Source organism: Erinaceus europaeus, chromosome X (assembly GCF_950295315.1).
Source record: "Erinaceus europaeus chromosome X, mEriEur2.1, whole genome shotgun sequence".
Lineage (NCBI taxonomy): Eukaryota > Metazoa > Chordata > Mammalia > Eulipotyphla > Erinaceidae > Erinaceus > Erinaceus europaeus.
The window spans coordinates 218306-232568 of record NC_080185.1 but is presented as its reverse complement, the minus strand read 5'-3'; the positions used below and the strand labels follow the sequence as shown (position 1 = coordinate 232568).

At 40.2% G+C, this 14263-nt stretch overlaps 1 protein-coding gene across 3 annotated transcripts in view; it reads left to right on the top strand.

Moving 5' to 3' along the window:
* The window catches only part of VAMP7 (vesicle associated membrane protein 7), a 48776-nt gene that overhangs the window by 14754 nt on the left and 19759 nt on the right, over positions 1-14263 (top strand). For all 3 annotated transcript variants that reach the window (XM_060182782.1, XM_007536665.3, XM_060182781.1), the window contains exons 4-5: positions 1544-1681; positions 7667-7757. In XM_060182782.1, the coding sequence (XP_060038765.1) occupies positions 1544-1681; positions 7667-7757 (229 nt within the window). The remainder of the gene's footprint in view (positions 1-1543; positions 1682-7666; positions 7758-14263) is intronic.

Below are 14263 nucleotides of genomic sequence, written 5' to 3'. Positions count from 1 at the left end.
GTATAATTTGGAAAATATTTCCCAGATGCTTGCCTTTCCCTCTCTCTGCTTTCAAAGTAGACTTCCTGTCATATTTTTTAAAAAATTTATTCCCTTTTGTTGCCCTTGTTTTTATTGTTGTAGTTATTATTGTCGTTGTTATTGATGTCATTGTTGTTGGACAGGACAGAGAGAAATGAAGAGAGGAGGGGAAGACAGAGAGGGGGAGAAAGATAGACACCTGCAGACCTGCCTCACCACCTGTGAAGTGACCCCCCTGCAGGTGGGGAGCTGGGGGTTCGAACTGGGATCCTTACGCAGGTCCTTGTGCTTTTCGCCAGGTGTGCTTAACCTGCTGCGCTACCACCCAACTCCCTCCGTCATAGCTTATTGGCCAAGACTAGATTACTAATTTCCGTACTGATCACTGAGAAGAGGCATAAAATTGGCATGATTGCCCTATGTCAGGGTTCCTGACCCTTACTATGTCATAGATTCCTGAGACCTGTGAACCCTTCTCCAAATGTTTTGACATGTATGAAATGAATAAGTGAATCAATTATACTGGCATACAATGTTTAAAATAGTAATAATTGGCACATATGCATTTTTGTGAATCCATTTAAAAAGGTCTAGTTATAGATTGAATAACCAATGATAAATTTGAAGTAGCCTTGAATATAAGTGAGATTTTGAGATGTCAATAACTGATGGTATGTGAAAAAAGATTTCTGCTGGTCACAGAGCCAGGTACTATTTAATACTATTCTGGTTTGTTTACCTGCCTTCACAATTGAACTTAAAAGTAAAGATTGTTGAAAGTAATGGTGCACATTTTTTATACAGTTATATGGGCTGCTTGAATGTTATCCAGTGTCCCCAGTTTAAGAGCCCTTGACTTATTTAATCATATATGTGTAGTGGAGATGAGTCTCAACCACAGTGGATATCACACTAATTTTTTATTTCTGGTTTTTAATATTTTCTAAAATAGTAAAAAATATTAATAACCCTTCTGTATTTAAAATGACTAATATGAAGGAGCTTGGAGTAGTAGGAAATATCACTAAACATATGTAGGTTTTGATTGCTTGGGACTAGACACAAGTATATCATTTGACTTTATAAATGTATCATCACTATATAGAAAAATACCAATGTTCATATCAACATAGTATTATCTTTATGTGTAAAAGACTACTATTATTGACTTACTATACATATACTTAACATCTTTTTATACTAGACCTTCTAGTAGATTATCTGAAAGAAATGGAGGAAACTGCCAATTCCTGCTAAGAAGCTAAAGTTGGTACCATTATCTTTAGTTGTTCATAATCAGACATTTGAATTATACTCTCTGCTCTTTGATTTACTAGTTGTTTGAGTTTTGGCAAGTTTGTTACCTTTTCAGTATTTATTTCCTTATTTGTAATATGAGGTACCTTTTCTTTCTTATAGAACCTTTGTTCAGTAAATCTTAGTTATTCTTATTGGTTGTTGTTAATCACCCACACGTTCTTTGATTACTTTCTAATGTGAACAATGTCTGGTCTCTTTTCAGGATTTTGAACGTTCCCGAGCCTTTAATTTTCTGAATGAGATAAAGAAGAGATTCCAAACTACATACGGCTCAAGAGCACAAACGGCACTCCCATACGCCATGAACAGTGAGTTCTCCAGTGTCCTGGCTGCACAGTTGGTAAGATATTTAGCAGGATAGAGCATTCTGATTATATCCCTTATTACTCTAAAGCACTGTGACTAGAAGGAACCCTGACTTGCAATTTACTTTTCTGACTTTGTTATTAAACACCAATAAAATAAAATTTCCCTGACCAAAAACAAAAAACAAACAACACCTGGCTACTTAGTGTGGCAAACAGCAATCAGTGATGTTCTTTATTGACAGCAATGAGAGTATATCAAGATTGGGAAAAGCATAGAAGATCACCTACTTCAGTTATATGTCTGAGGCACTAATCAACATGGCAAATGACCCCTTGGTTTATACATTAGCCTTCTACTCTCCCAATAGATAAGTTTGATTTTTTTATCAGTTCATATCAATCATTTCAGAAAGCCTGATCATCTGTATGCATACCTAATGGTCAACTGTAATGTTTTCTGCATTTGTCTGTCTGTCTGTCTGTCTGTCTATCATTTTACCAGACAGTATGCCATCTCCCCCACCCCGTCTTTCCTTCCTTCTCTATTGGCATTGCTGGGGCCTGTTACTTACATAGTTTCACTGCTTCAGATTGATTGATTGATTGATTGGACAGAGACAGAGAAGGAAGAGGAGATAGAGAGGGAGGAAGGCAGGTAGAGAGAGAGAGATGCCCTGAGACCAAGACCTGCAGCACTACTTTACCACTTGTGAAACTTTTCCCCTGCAGGCTTGAACTGGGGTCCTTGCACATTGTAACATGTGCACTCAACTGGCTGTGCCACCAGACATTGTTTTAGACAGAGACAGTCAAAGATAGGAGAGACACTGTAGCACTGGAGCTTCCCCACTGCCACAATACTCTGATGTGGTGCTGAGGACTCAAACCTGGGCCACATGTGGTAAGGAAAGTGCCCTGCAGGTGAGCCATCTGTCTGTCGCCCACCCCATAGTGTCATGGTTTATGTTTGTACACATCTGTGGGATATTACTCATTTCAGTCTAGAAAGCATCTTCATGTCCTAATGTCCCTCATGTGCCTTTTGCAGGTAGCTCTCCCCTTACACACACTCTGTCCAGGCAACTACTATTCTGTTTTCTGCCGCTATTCATCTTTACTGGGATTTCCTATAAATGGAGTCATATTTTATATACTTTTTTGTGTCTTGCTTCTTCTACTCAATGTAAGACTTTTGAACTTTGATGTCATCCATGTTTTGTGAGCTTTTTTTATTCTGCTGGGTAGTAGTATATGGGTATACCACACTATATTGTTATTATTTTCATTATTTATTTATTGAATAGCGAGAAAAATTGAGGGGCCAGGTGGTAGCGCACCTGGTTAAGCATTCACATTATAGTGGACAAGGACCCAGGTTCAAGCCCCTGGTCCCCACCTTCAGGGGAAAAATTTCACAAGTGGTGAAGCAGGGCTGCAGGTGTCTCTCTGTCTCTTTCCCTTTCTATCTCCTCCTCCCATCTCAATTTATTTCGGTCTCTATCCAATAATAATAAATAATATATATAATTTTAAAATGAGAAAAATAGAGAGGGGAGAGAGATAGAAAGAGAAAGTACCTGCAGCACTGCTTCACCACTCATGAAGATTCTCCCCTATAGTTGGGGAGCAGGGATTTGAACTTGGATCCTTGCACTCTGTAATGTGTGTGCTTAACGGGGTGCGCTACTGCCTGGCCCCCCACAATTTGTTTATATACTTACCTGCTGCTAGATATTTGAGTGCTTCCAGTTTTCAACTATAGTGAATAAAATTTATGAATATTCTTGTATGTGTCTTTGTGCAGACATCTGTTTTATTTCTGGTAGATGGCTGCAAATGCAATTGCTGGGTTACATAATGAGTGATATTTAATTTTTTGATTATCAAAAGTTTTTCCAAAGTGGTTTATCATTTGTAGTCCTGCCGACAGTTCTAGTATTTCTTCATTCTCGTTGTGGTCTGTCTTGTTAATTCTAGTCATTTGAGTGTGTGATAAAAATTCATTGTGGCTTTAATCTGCATGTCTCTGAGGATAAGAGGTGTAGAGGAGTTGGCAAGATAGCTCACTAGGTAGGGTGCCTACATTGCGATGCATGCCATCTCAGATTAAGACTGAGCCCCTTCACCACATGAGAGGTGCTTCACTAAAGGAATCTTCAGTGCTTTGATCTCTCTCTTTCTCTCTTTTTCTCTCCCCCCCTCTCCTTTCTCCCCTCCCTCTCTCCCTCCCTTCCCCTCTCTATGTCTCTGTCCTCCATTTCCCTCCCCTTCTCTCCTGTAGAGTTCAGGACTTACTCTGGTTTCAAGCCATGGTACCACATGGGAACACTATGGATGGTGGAACAGTGCTGTGGTATCTCTCTTCTGTCTTTCATGGTCTCTCTCTCTCTCTCTCTCTTCCCTTCTCTCTCTAAAATAAAAAAATGGCAGTAGAGTGGGCAGGGTGGTGACACACCTTAGAGAACATATGGGTTACCATGCTTGGGACTTAGTTCAAGCCCTGAGTCCCCATCTGCAGAGATAAAGTTTCACTAGAGGTGAAGCAGGGCTGCAAGTGTTTTTCTCTCTTCCTCTCTATTTCCCCCTTCCTCCTCAATTTCTCTTTGTCTCTATCCAATAAATAAATAATTAAAACTTTAAAAAAATTATTTATAAAAAGGAAACATTGACAAAACCATAGGATAAGAGGGGTACAGCTTCGCACAGTTTCCACCACCAGACTTCTGTATACCAACCCCTCCCCTGATAGCTTTCCTACTCTTTAACCCTCTGGGAGTATGGACCCAAGATCATTGTGGGATGCAGAAGGTGGGAGGTCTGGCTTCTGTAATTGCTTCCCCGCTGAACATAGGTAGGTGTTGACAGGTCGATCCATACTCCCAGCCTGTCTCTCCCTTTCCCTAGTGGGGCAGGGCTGTGGGGAAGCGGAGTTCCAAGTCACATTGGTGGGGTTGTCTGTCCAGGCAAGTCTGGTCGCATCCTGCTAGCGTCTGGAACCTGGTGGCTGAAAAGAGGGTTAATATACAGAGCCAAACAAATTGTTGGACAATCATGGACCTAAAGGCTGGAATAGTGCAGGTGAAGCGTTGGGCGGGGGGGGGGGGGTGTGTCCTCCATTTTGTAGATAGCAAGTAGGCATATTTTAGTTCTATTTCAATAATTAAAAACTTTTAAAATATTTTATTTATTAATTACAAAGATAGGAAGAGAGAAAGAAGGGACCAGACATCACTCTGGTACATGTGCTGCCAGGAATTGAACTCAGGACCTCATGTTTGAGAGTCCAATGCTTTATCCACTGTGCCACCACACAGTAAATTATTACTATTTTTTAATATTGGCCCTGGGTAGGCTTCTTATATGCATGAGACCCTGGATTCATTCCCCAGAGCAATATATGTCCCAATGCACAGTAAAAAAATACTTAGGGGGGTTGGGTGGTAGCGCAGCGGGTTAAGCACACATGGTGTGAAGCGCAAGGACCAGCGTCAGGATCCCGGTTTGAGCCCTCGACTCCCCACTTGCAGGGGAGTTGCTTCACAGGCGGTGAAGCAGGTCTGCAGGTGTCTCTCTTTCTCTCCCCCTCTCTTTCATCCTCTCCTCTGTTTCTCTGTGTCCTACCCAACAATGACAATCAACAATAATAACTACAACAATAATAAAACAACAAGGGCAACAAGAGGGAAAATAAATAATAATAATAATAATAAATATTTTTTAAATACTTAGGATCGGGCTGGGGAGACAGCATAATGGTTCTGCAAAAGCCTTTCAAGCCTGAGGCTGTGAGGTCCCAGGTTCAATCCCCAGCACTACCATAAGCCAGAACTGAGCAGTGTTCTGGTCTCTTTTTCTCGGTATCTACTTTCTCATTAAAATAAAATAAATAAAAATATTTTTTAAATACATAGGATCAGGTCCAGAAAGCTAGCTCACAATGTGCCTCACCATGCACACGGCCCCTGTTTGAGTCCCTAGCGCCACATGGGGGTGTTACTGGCACTGAAGTAAACACTGGTGTTCGGGGCCGGGTGGTGGTGCACCTGGTTGAGCACACATGTTACAGTGTGCAAGGACCCGGGTTTGAGTCCCTGGTCCCCACCTGCAAGGAGAAAGCTTCACAAGTGGTAAAGCAGGGCTGCAGGTCTCTCTTCTCTACCCTCCCCTTCCCTCTAGATTTCTGGCCATCGCTATCCAATAAATAAATACATATAATAAAAAAGAAAGCACTGGTGTTGTGATATTTCTCTCATTCTCTATGTCAGTGAAAAGCTTGACTAGGGCTCCCCATAAACAACCTTGACCCAGACTCCCAGCTCCATCAGCACCCAGAGAGAGAAGGAAAAGGAGAGGGACATAGGGAGGTAGCTAAGATGCTATGAGTGGCTTAGAGGGAAGAGAGGGTTGAATCAGAAAAAGAAGGGGCAACTATGTATAAATGTGGACAGATAGTGGTAGAGAAGATGGTTGGCCCATGTCTACAACCTTAGGGGAACTGTGGTGGATTACAGTGGGGGGACTGAAGATTCAGAACTCTGGTGGTGGGAATGGTGTGGATTCAAACCCCTGCCAACATGTAATTCTGTACTATAAAATTTTTTTAAAAAATTAAAAATTGACTAGAGAGTGGTGAAATTGGCTATGCACGAGGCCCTGAGACTGCAAAATAAATAAATAAATAGCATCAGTTGGTGGCAAAACTTTCAACTTAGTTTGTCAGTTAGTTCCAAATCTCCACATCTCTTAAGTCTGTGTCATTTTTTTTTTATATATAAATGAAGAGTAGAATAAGTATCTTCATCATAGATTTTAGAGGTCCGTTTACTAATGTCTCCTATTTCAAGCACGTATTTCACATAATGAAGTGATTAGAATATTATGTATTGGGGCCTGGCAGTAGTGCACGTGGCTGAGAGCACATTACTGTGCGCAAGGACCTGGTCCCAAGCCCAGGGTCCCCACTTGCAGGGGGATGTTTCACAAGAGGTGAAGAGGTGCTGCAGGTGTCTCTTTCCCTCTCCCTATTCCTCTTTCCCCTCTCAATCTCTCTGCTATCAAATAAAAAAATATTTAAAATATTATGCATAACGTATTCCATAACTGTTATCTGTAGGTAGTGATTTAAAAACATACTTTGGTGGGTGTAGTGTGGAACTGTACCATGTAATCTTAGAATCTTGTAAACTACCATTGATCACAAATGAAATAATGGCTTCACAAAAAAGCAGGATGAGTTGGGGGAAGAGGTAAAGGGGAAAGAGAAGAAGAAGAAGAAACAGGTTATCTGAGTGAGAGAGCTAGCTTGCTGGGTAAGGAGCACGCACTTCAGATCTGGGCGATGGAAGCAAGAGAAACTTTAATGCCGTGGTGCCTGCCCCTCTCACTTTTTCTGTCTCTGAATGACAAAGTCATCTAGGGAGCAGTGAAATTGTGCGTGCATAGACCCCAAGGCTGCAGAAACAAAGCAGCATGTACTGTTATCATTGTCTTAGATTTCTAGATCCTGTGAGCAGTTAGTCAAAACCAGATGCTTACTCTGATCCCAACAGATACAAGGACAAAGACTCAAAAGCTGAGCCACCGACTAACCTCATCATACCCAAGAAGTAGGAAACAATTGGAGTGGCCTTTCTTTGGCCTGTTCCCCCAGCCCCAAGTATAGTCTTCTCCTTTCTCCCTTATCTTAGCATGGATTATATAAAGCCCTACTTCTGTCCTCAGATGTATATTTGATATTCTATAATATATCTAGCTTTATTTTTTTAATGAAGTGGTATCTTTTGCATAACACTTAACTTTCATATGGTGCTGCTTATATTTTTCCTTGGGTCTAAGTAACAATTTTTGAATGATGTAACGTTGATCTTTTGTATCAATAGAGAGCTGATCTTGGCAAACGCTAGAAGAAGAAGAAGAAGAGCTGATCTTACAGTATTCCTCAATGCCACTCCTTTTCCTTTTGTTTCCCTATTGTAAATAATGTCTGCATACCATAAATAAGTCTTGTTTTCTAACAGAAGCATCACTCTGAGAATAAGGGCCTAGACAAAGTGGTGGAGACTCAAGCCCAAGTGGATGAGCTAAAAGGAATCATGGTCAGAAACATAGGTATGTTTCATGGCATAGTCCAAATATATATGGGTGAAAACAATAATGGATTACTTGACTGGGGTGAAAATAGGCAAAGGGGCTGAAGCAGCACTTCCCTTTTTTTGCTCTTAGATCCTATTGTCAACTGAAATGTAGAGACTACTTACCTATGATGCTGTGTTCTGTATGAATGGTTTCTTAGTACTCATGACTGGTTCTTCATTGTATGTTTGTTATTTTACTTAGCAAAAGTCAGTTACAAAGCTCTCAGAATAGCTGGCAATTTAAATATTTTTTTTCTTCTGGATAGGAAGTAGAATTTATTGGTAGGCATGGTTACAGAGGGGTAGATCAGAGGCTCTCATGAGTTCAGGGACCAGTTCAGGGAAGGGGCACTTTTCAGCCACCATATCTTCAGATTCATACATATAAACTTGGTAAAATCCCACTTCTGAGAGATGTGAATTTTCCAGTGGCCAGGGAACCTGAACTTGGCCCTTTCAAGGTCTCAATCACATGCTCTTTCACAGGTTCTCAATCACATGTTCTTTATCCCTCTGGGAGCATGGACCCAGGGCCATTATGGGGTGCAGAAGGTGGGAGTTCTGGCTTCTGTAATTGCTTCTCTGCTGAACATGGGCGTTGGCAGTTCGATCCATACTCCCAGCCTGTTCCGATCTTTCCCTGGTGGGGCAGGGCTCTGGAGAGGTGGGGTTCCAGGATACATTGGTGAGGTTGTCTGCCAGGGACATCAGATTGGCATCAAGGTAGCATCTGCAACTTAGTGGCTGAAAAGCATTAAGATATAAAGCAGAACAAATTGCTTAATATTCAAAAGCCTAAAGGCAAAAACATCGCAGATGAGATTTGGGGTCTCCATTTTGGAAAAAGCTAGTAGGTCTATTTTAGGCATATTCCAAGGGGCCCACGACTTTTACAATTTTTTACCTGAGCCCAACAGCTAACATGCAGCTGGACCAAAGGTATTGTCTGGGAATAGGACTAAAAAGCTAGGTCAAGGCAGAGAGTAGCTCCCAAATATGGGAAAAGTATATAAATATTGTTAACTGTAAAGCCCATCGATGTGATCTGGGGCTCATATTCAGCACAGGAGCCTGTGTAACCTCTGCATCCCTGTAGGTCTGAGCACGCTTTCTGTATTAGTAGCTAGGAACATTCCAGGCTGCACTCATTGCAGGACCCATCTTCCTTGAGTGGCAGAGTATGTTGACCCAGCGTCCCTTCGGAGAGTGAGGCAGTTAAAGTATAGTTTCTAAAAGCAGCATCTCACATACCTTTGTAAAATTGAATCAGAATGATTATATGGTCGCTTATATTTAATGGAGATGTTACAATTCACAAATGTTCATTTACTTGTACTCTAGTATTTACTGTTTGCTTTAAAGAAATTGTTTCATGATGTAAATACTGGGTTACAGTTTCATATCTCTTCAAATGTATGTTCCCACACCACACCATAACCACACCACACCACCTAAGTACCAATATTCCTCCATCAGAGTGCACTGGAGCCTCTCTACCCACACAGTCCTCTTCCCTTTACCACTGTTAGAGCTTCAGTTCTGCTGTCAGAATGCAAGGGTTTGTTGTCCTTTCACATTGCTTGCTCCCTTGCTTTGTTTCTTAATGTTCCACACTAAGAGAGATCTTTGAATTTACTATTTGTATTACTATGACATTTAGAATTAGAACAGTTACAAATTATCAGAGACATTTAAAAAGTTAACTATTGGGGGCTGAGAGGTGGTGTACCCAGTTAAACGCACATGCTTAAGAACCTGGGTTCAAGCCCCTGCTCCCCACCTGCAGGGGGGAAGCTTTACATGCAGAGAAGCAGGTCTGCAGGTGTGTATCATTCTCTCTCCCTCTCTGTCTTCCCATCCCCTCTCAATTTCTCTGTGTTCTGTCAAATAAAATAGAAGGAAAAATGGTCACAGAAAGTGGTGGATTCATAGTGTTGGCCCTGAGCCCCAGTGATAACCTTACTGGCAATAAAAATAAATAAATAGCTATTGATCTCATCAGCCTAAATATTTGTTTTCTGTGCTTTAAATTTTCATTCACACTTATGCATAGTTGTAATTATAGTGTATGTGCAGTTTTGTAAACACAGCATAATATAGTGATCAAGATTTGAATCATATTTCTGAATTTGAGTCCCGATTTCACTTTCTATTTACTATTCCAATTTGATCAATCCTCTGACATTTTTTCAGTGGTATTTTTTTAATCTGCCAAAAGGATCTAAGAAAACCTACAGTTGCCAGGGGAAAATAAAGGACTCTGTACACTTGTCTGACACATAGTAAGAGCTAAATGACTGCTACCTGTTGTTGATCTACTTTATGATCATGCATTAGTGCTTATTTTAGATACTTTGAGTCTTCAAAGAAATGTTACTCAGAGTAAAGTGTTACAGCCAGTTAAGGAGCTATTCCAGAATGTAAGTCAGTGGTTTACATTTTTCATTGAAAATGTCTTGTTATAAAAATATCAGTTGGACTGAACAGTATACTTAGAAGACTCATTTGAAACAGTACTATTATGTTTTCGTGCCTACTATTTTTCTCTTTTCCGTGATCAATTTCTAGTTATGAGATTGATAATCAAAAGCCATAAACATATATATGGAGAAGGAGAGAGAGAAAGAGAGAGAGAGATGGGTGAGAGGAAAACAGCACAGCATCGAAGCTTCTTCCAGTGCAGTGAAAGCTGAGTTTGAACCTAAGCTGTATGCATGGCAAAGCAGGTACACTACCCAGGTGAGCAACTTTCCTAGCCAGAAACATTTTTTTTAATAATTTATTTCTTTATTGGGGAATGAATGTTTTACATTCAACAGTAAATACAATAGTTTGAACATGCATAACATTCCCCAGATTCCCATTTAACAATACAACCCCCACTATGTCATTCATCATCCTTCATGGACCTGTATTCTCCCCACCCACCCACCCACCCAACCCCAGAGTCTTGGACTTGGGTGCAATACTCCAATTCCATTTCAGGTTCCACTTGTGTTTTCTTTTCTGGTCTTGTTTTTCAACTTCGGCCTGAGAGTGAGATCATCCCATATTCATCCTTCTGGCCAGAAACATTTTTTTGAAGTTCTTGAAATGTGTTTCCCTTGACTATTTGAACTGATTTCCTTTCATAGTTTCTGACTTTAATTACGTAACTGCAAGAAGGCTAAAGAACCTATTGAAAAACATAATACTTCTTTTTTCTCCTAATTCTGATCACCAGGTATATTTACTTTGCCTGAAAATAGAATCAGCAAATCTACTACTGTATTATTTACTGTAGATACATAATGTTCCCAGTTAAGCCATTTTTTTAACACAAACTCATTTTCAGAGCTTTACTTTTAGAATCACAGCAACGACAGGTGTAAAATGTAACAGGGTATTTCTGATCATCTCTCTGACTTTAACAGCTTTGAGATATGATTGATATAATGTAAAATAGATACAATTTCAAGTATATACTCAGATGGTTTTTACTATATTCACAGTGCTATACAACCACCCCCACAAGCAATTTTAGAATTTTTTGTCATCATAAAGAGGAACCATGTACCTATTTTTTAATATTTATTTACTTTCCCTCTTGTTGCCCTTGTTATTTTATTATTGTTGTAGTTATTATTGTTGTTCTTGATGTCATCGTTACTGGATAGGACAGAGAGAAATGGAGAGAGGAGGGGAAGACAGAGAGGGGGAGAGAAAGAGAGACACCTGCAGACCTGCTTCACCGCTTGTGAAGCGACTCCCCTGCAGGTGGGGAGCTGGGCTCTCGAACCTATATCTTACTCCACTCCTTGTGCTTTGTGCCATGTGCACTTAACCTGCTTCGCTACCACTCAACTCCCACCATGTACCTATTTCTAATCATTTCCCTTTCTCTTCAACCTCTAGATCTAAGCAACGGTTCATCTCCTTTCTGTATCCATGGATATGCCTTTTCTGGACATTTCATATAAGTGAAATCCTCTGTTACCCTTTGTATTTTAATGTCTTTCACTTAACGATTTTGAGGTTCATTTATACTATAGCACATATTCAGAATTCATTATTTGTTATGGCTGAATATTATCCCATTATATTAAAGTCTTATTTGCTCCCTCGTCAATTAATGAACATGTTGCCTATGGTTTTATTAGGAATAATGCTTCTGTGCACATGTATGTATACTTTTTTGTGAGCTTGTTTTCGAGTCTTTTGGGTAGAAGAAGAGTAGAATTGCTGGGTTAAATGTTAACTCCATGTTTAACATTTTGAGTAAGGGTCACACTTTCCTTTTTCTATCTGATTTATGTCACTAAAGCATAATGCCTTCAAAACACATCCATGCTGCTACAAATGGCAGAAATTCTTTCAATATACTTGAGATATTTAGGTGTAATAATTTTATTGGACTAGATATGTCTGATTGTTATAGCCTAATGATGAATTGACCTCTTTATTATTATATGTTGACCTTGTTTATCTTTGGTTACTGTTTTAGGTTTAAATTCAGTTTTGTCTGATACAAATACAGCTATCCCCACTTTTTTTGGTATACACTTGTACAAAGCATCTTCCATACACCTTCATTTTGAGCATATGTGAACTTAAATCTGAAGTAGTCATTATTATTACTATTATTAGGAGGTTATTGGTTTACAGTGAATACAGTTGTTGATACGTGGGTACATTTTCTCAGTCTTCTGCAAAACACTACCCCCAGCCTAGGACCTCCTCCACCCTCATTCACCAGACCTGAACCCTCCTTCCCCAGAGTCCTTTACTTTGGTGCAATCCAACAAATCCAATCCGAGTTCTACTTTGTGTTTCCCCTTCTGTTCTTATATTTGTCCATGAGTGAGATCATCCCATATTCATCCTACTCTTTCTGGCCGATCTCACTTCACATGACTCCTTCAAGTTCCATCCAAGGTGAAGAAGGTGACCTCATCATTCTGAATAGCTGAGTAGTACTCTATTGTTTACAGACCACAACTTTCTCAGCCACTCAGCTGTTGCTGTGTATTGTGTATTTATTCACTAGTTACCCTTTGCTGTTTAATTGGCAGATTCAGCCCATTTACATGTAGATAATTACTGACAGGCAAGGAATTATTAATGCCTTCTTATTCACTGCTTTCTGGCTGTAAAATTCCATTCTACCTTTTTCCTTTTTTTTCTTCCTACCCTTGTAAAAATTGATGAATTTTCAAAGGCAATATGCAGTGCATTCCTCCCTCATTTTTTATTGTCTTTAGAGAATTTCTTGTAGGTTTTTGCTTTGTGGTTATCATAGAGCTTTTATATAAAACTTTTTTTTTTGTCTCTAGGATTATTGCTGAGGCTGGGTGCCTGCACTATGAATCCACTGCTCCTGGAGGCTATTTTTCTTCTTTCGTTGCCCTTGTTGTTTATCATTACTGTTATTATTGTTGCTATTGCTGTCGTTGTTGGATAGGACAGAGAGAAGTGGAGAGAGGAGGGGAAGACAGAGAGGGGGAGAGAAAGACAGACACCTGCAGACCTGCTTCACCGCCTGTGAAGAGACACACACCCCCACCCCTCTACCCTGCAGTTGGAAGCTCAAACCTCGAACCGAACTGGGATCCTTAGGCCGGTCCTTGCTCTCTGCGCCATGTGCGCTTAACCCGCTGAGCTACCGCCTGGCCCCAATATAAAACATTTTTATAAATACATCAGTCCATTTTAAACTGATAGTCACTTAGCTTCAATCATGTACTTAAACTACATCCTTTTTACTTCCTCATTTTTTATTTATGATGTTATATTTTACCTTTTTTATGTTGTATATTAACAAATTGTAGTAGCTATGATTCTTCTTTATATTCTTTTCTTTGGACCTTTATACTGTTATTAGTGTTTAACACACCATTCTACTATAGAAATAATACTTTCTTTTTAAAATATTTTTTAAAATATTTTTATTCATTTATTATTGATAGAGGCTGAGAGAAATTGCTAGGGAGGAGGAAATAGAGAGGGAGAGAGACAGAGAGACACCTGCAGCCCTGTGAAGCTTTCTCCCTTGTGGGGACTAGAGGCTTGAACCCTGGTCCTTACGCACTGTAATGTGAGCTATAAACCAGGGATGCCACCACCTAGCCACAGAAATAACACTTTCTTTTTTTTTTTTTTTTAGATTTTTAAAAAAATATTTATTCCCTTTTGTTGCCCTTGTTTTATTGTTGTAGTTATTATTGTTGATGTTGTTGTTGTTGGATAGGACAGAGAGATGGAGGGAGGAGAGGAGGAGGAGAAGGAGAGAGAAGGAGAAGACAGAGGGGGAGAGAAAGACAGACACCTGCAGACCTGCTTCACCACCTGTGAAGTGACTCCCCTGCAGGTGGGGAGCCGGGGGCTCGAACCGGGGCTCGAACCGGGATCCTTCCGCTGGTCCTTGTGCTTTGCGCCACCTGCGCTTAACCCGCTGCGCTACCACCCGACTCCCTAGAAGTAACACTTTTTAAACTTGACTAT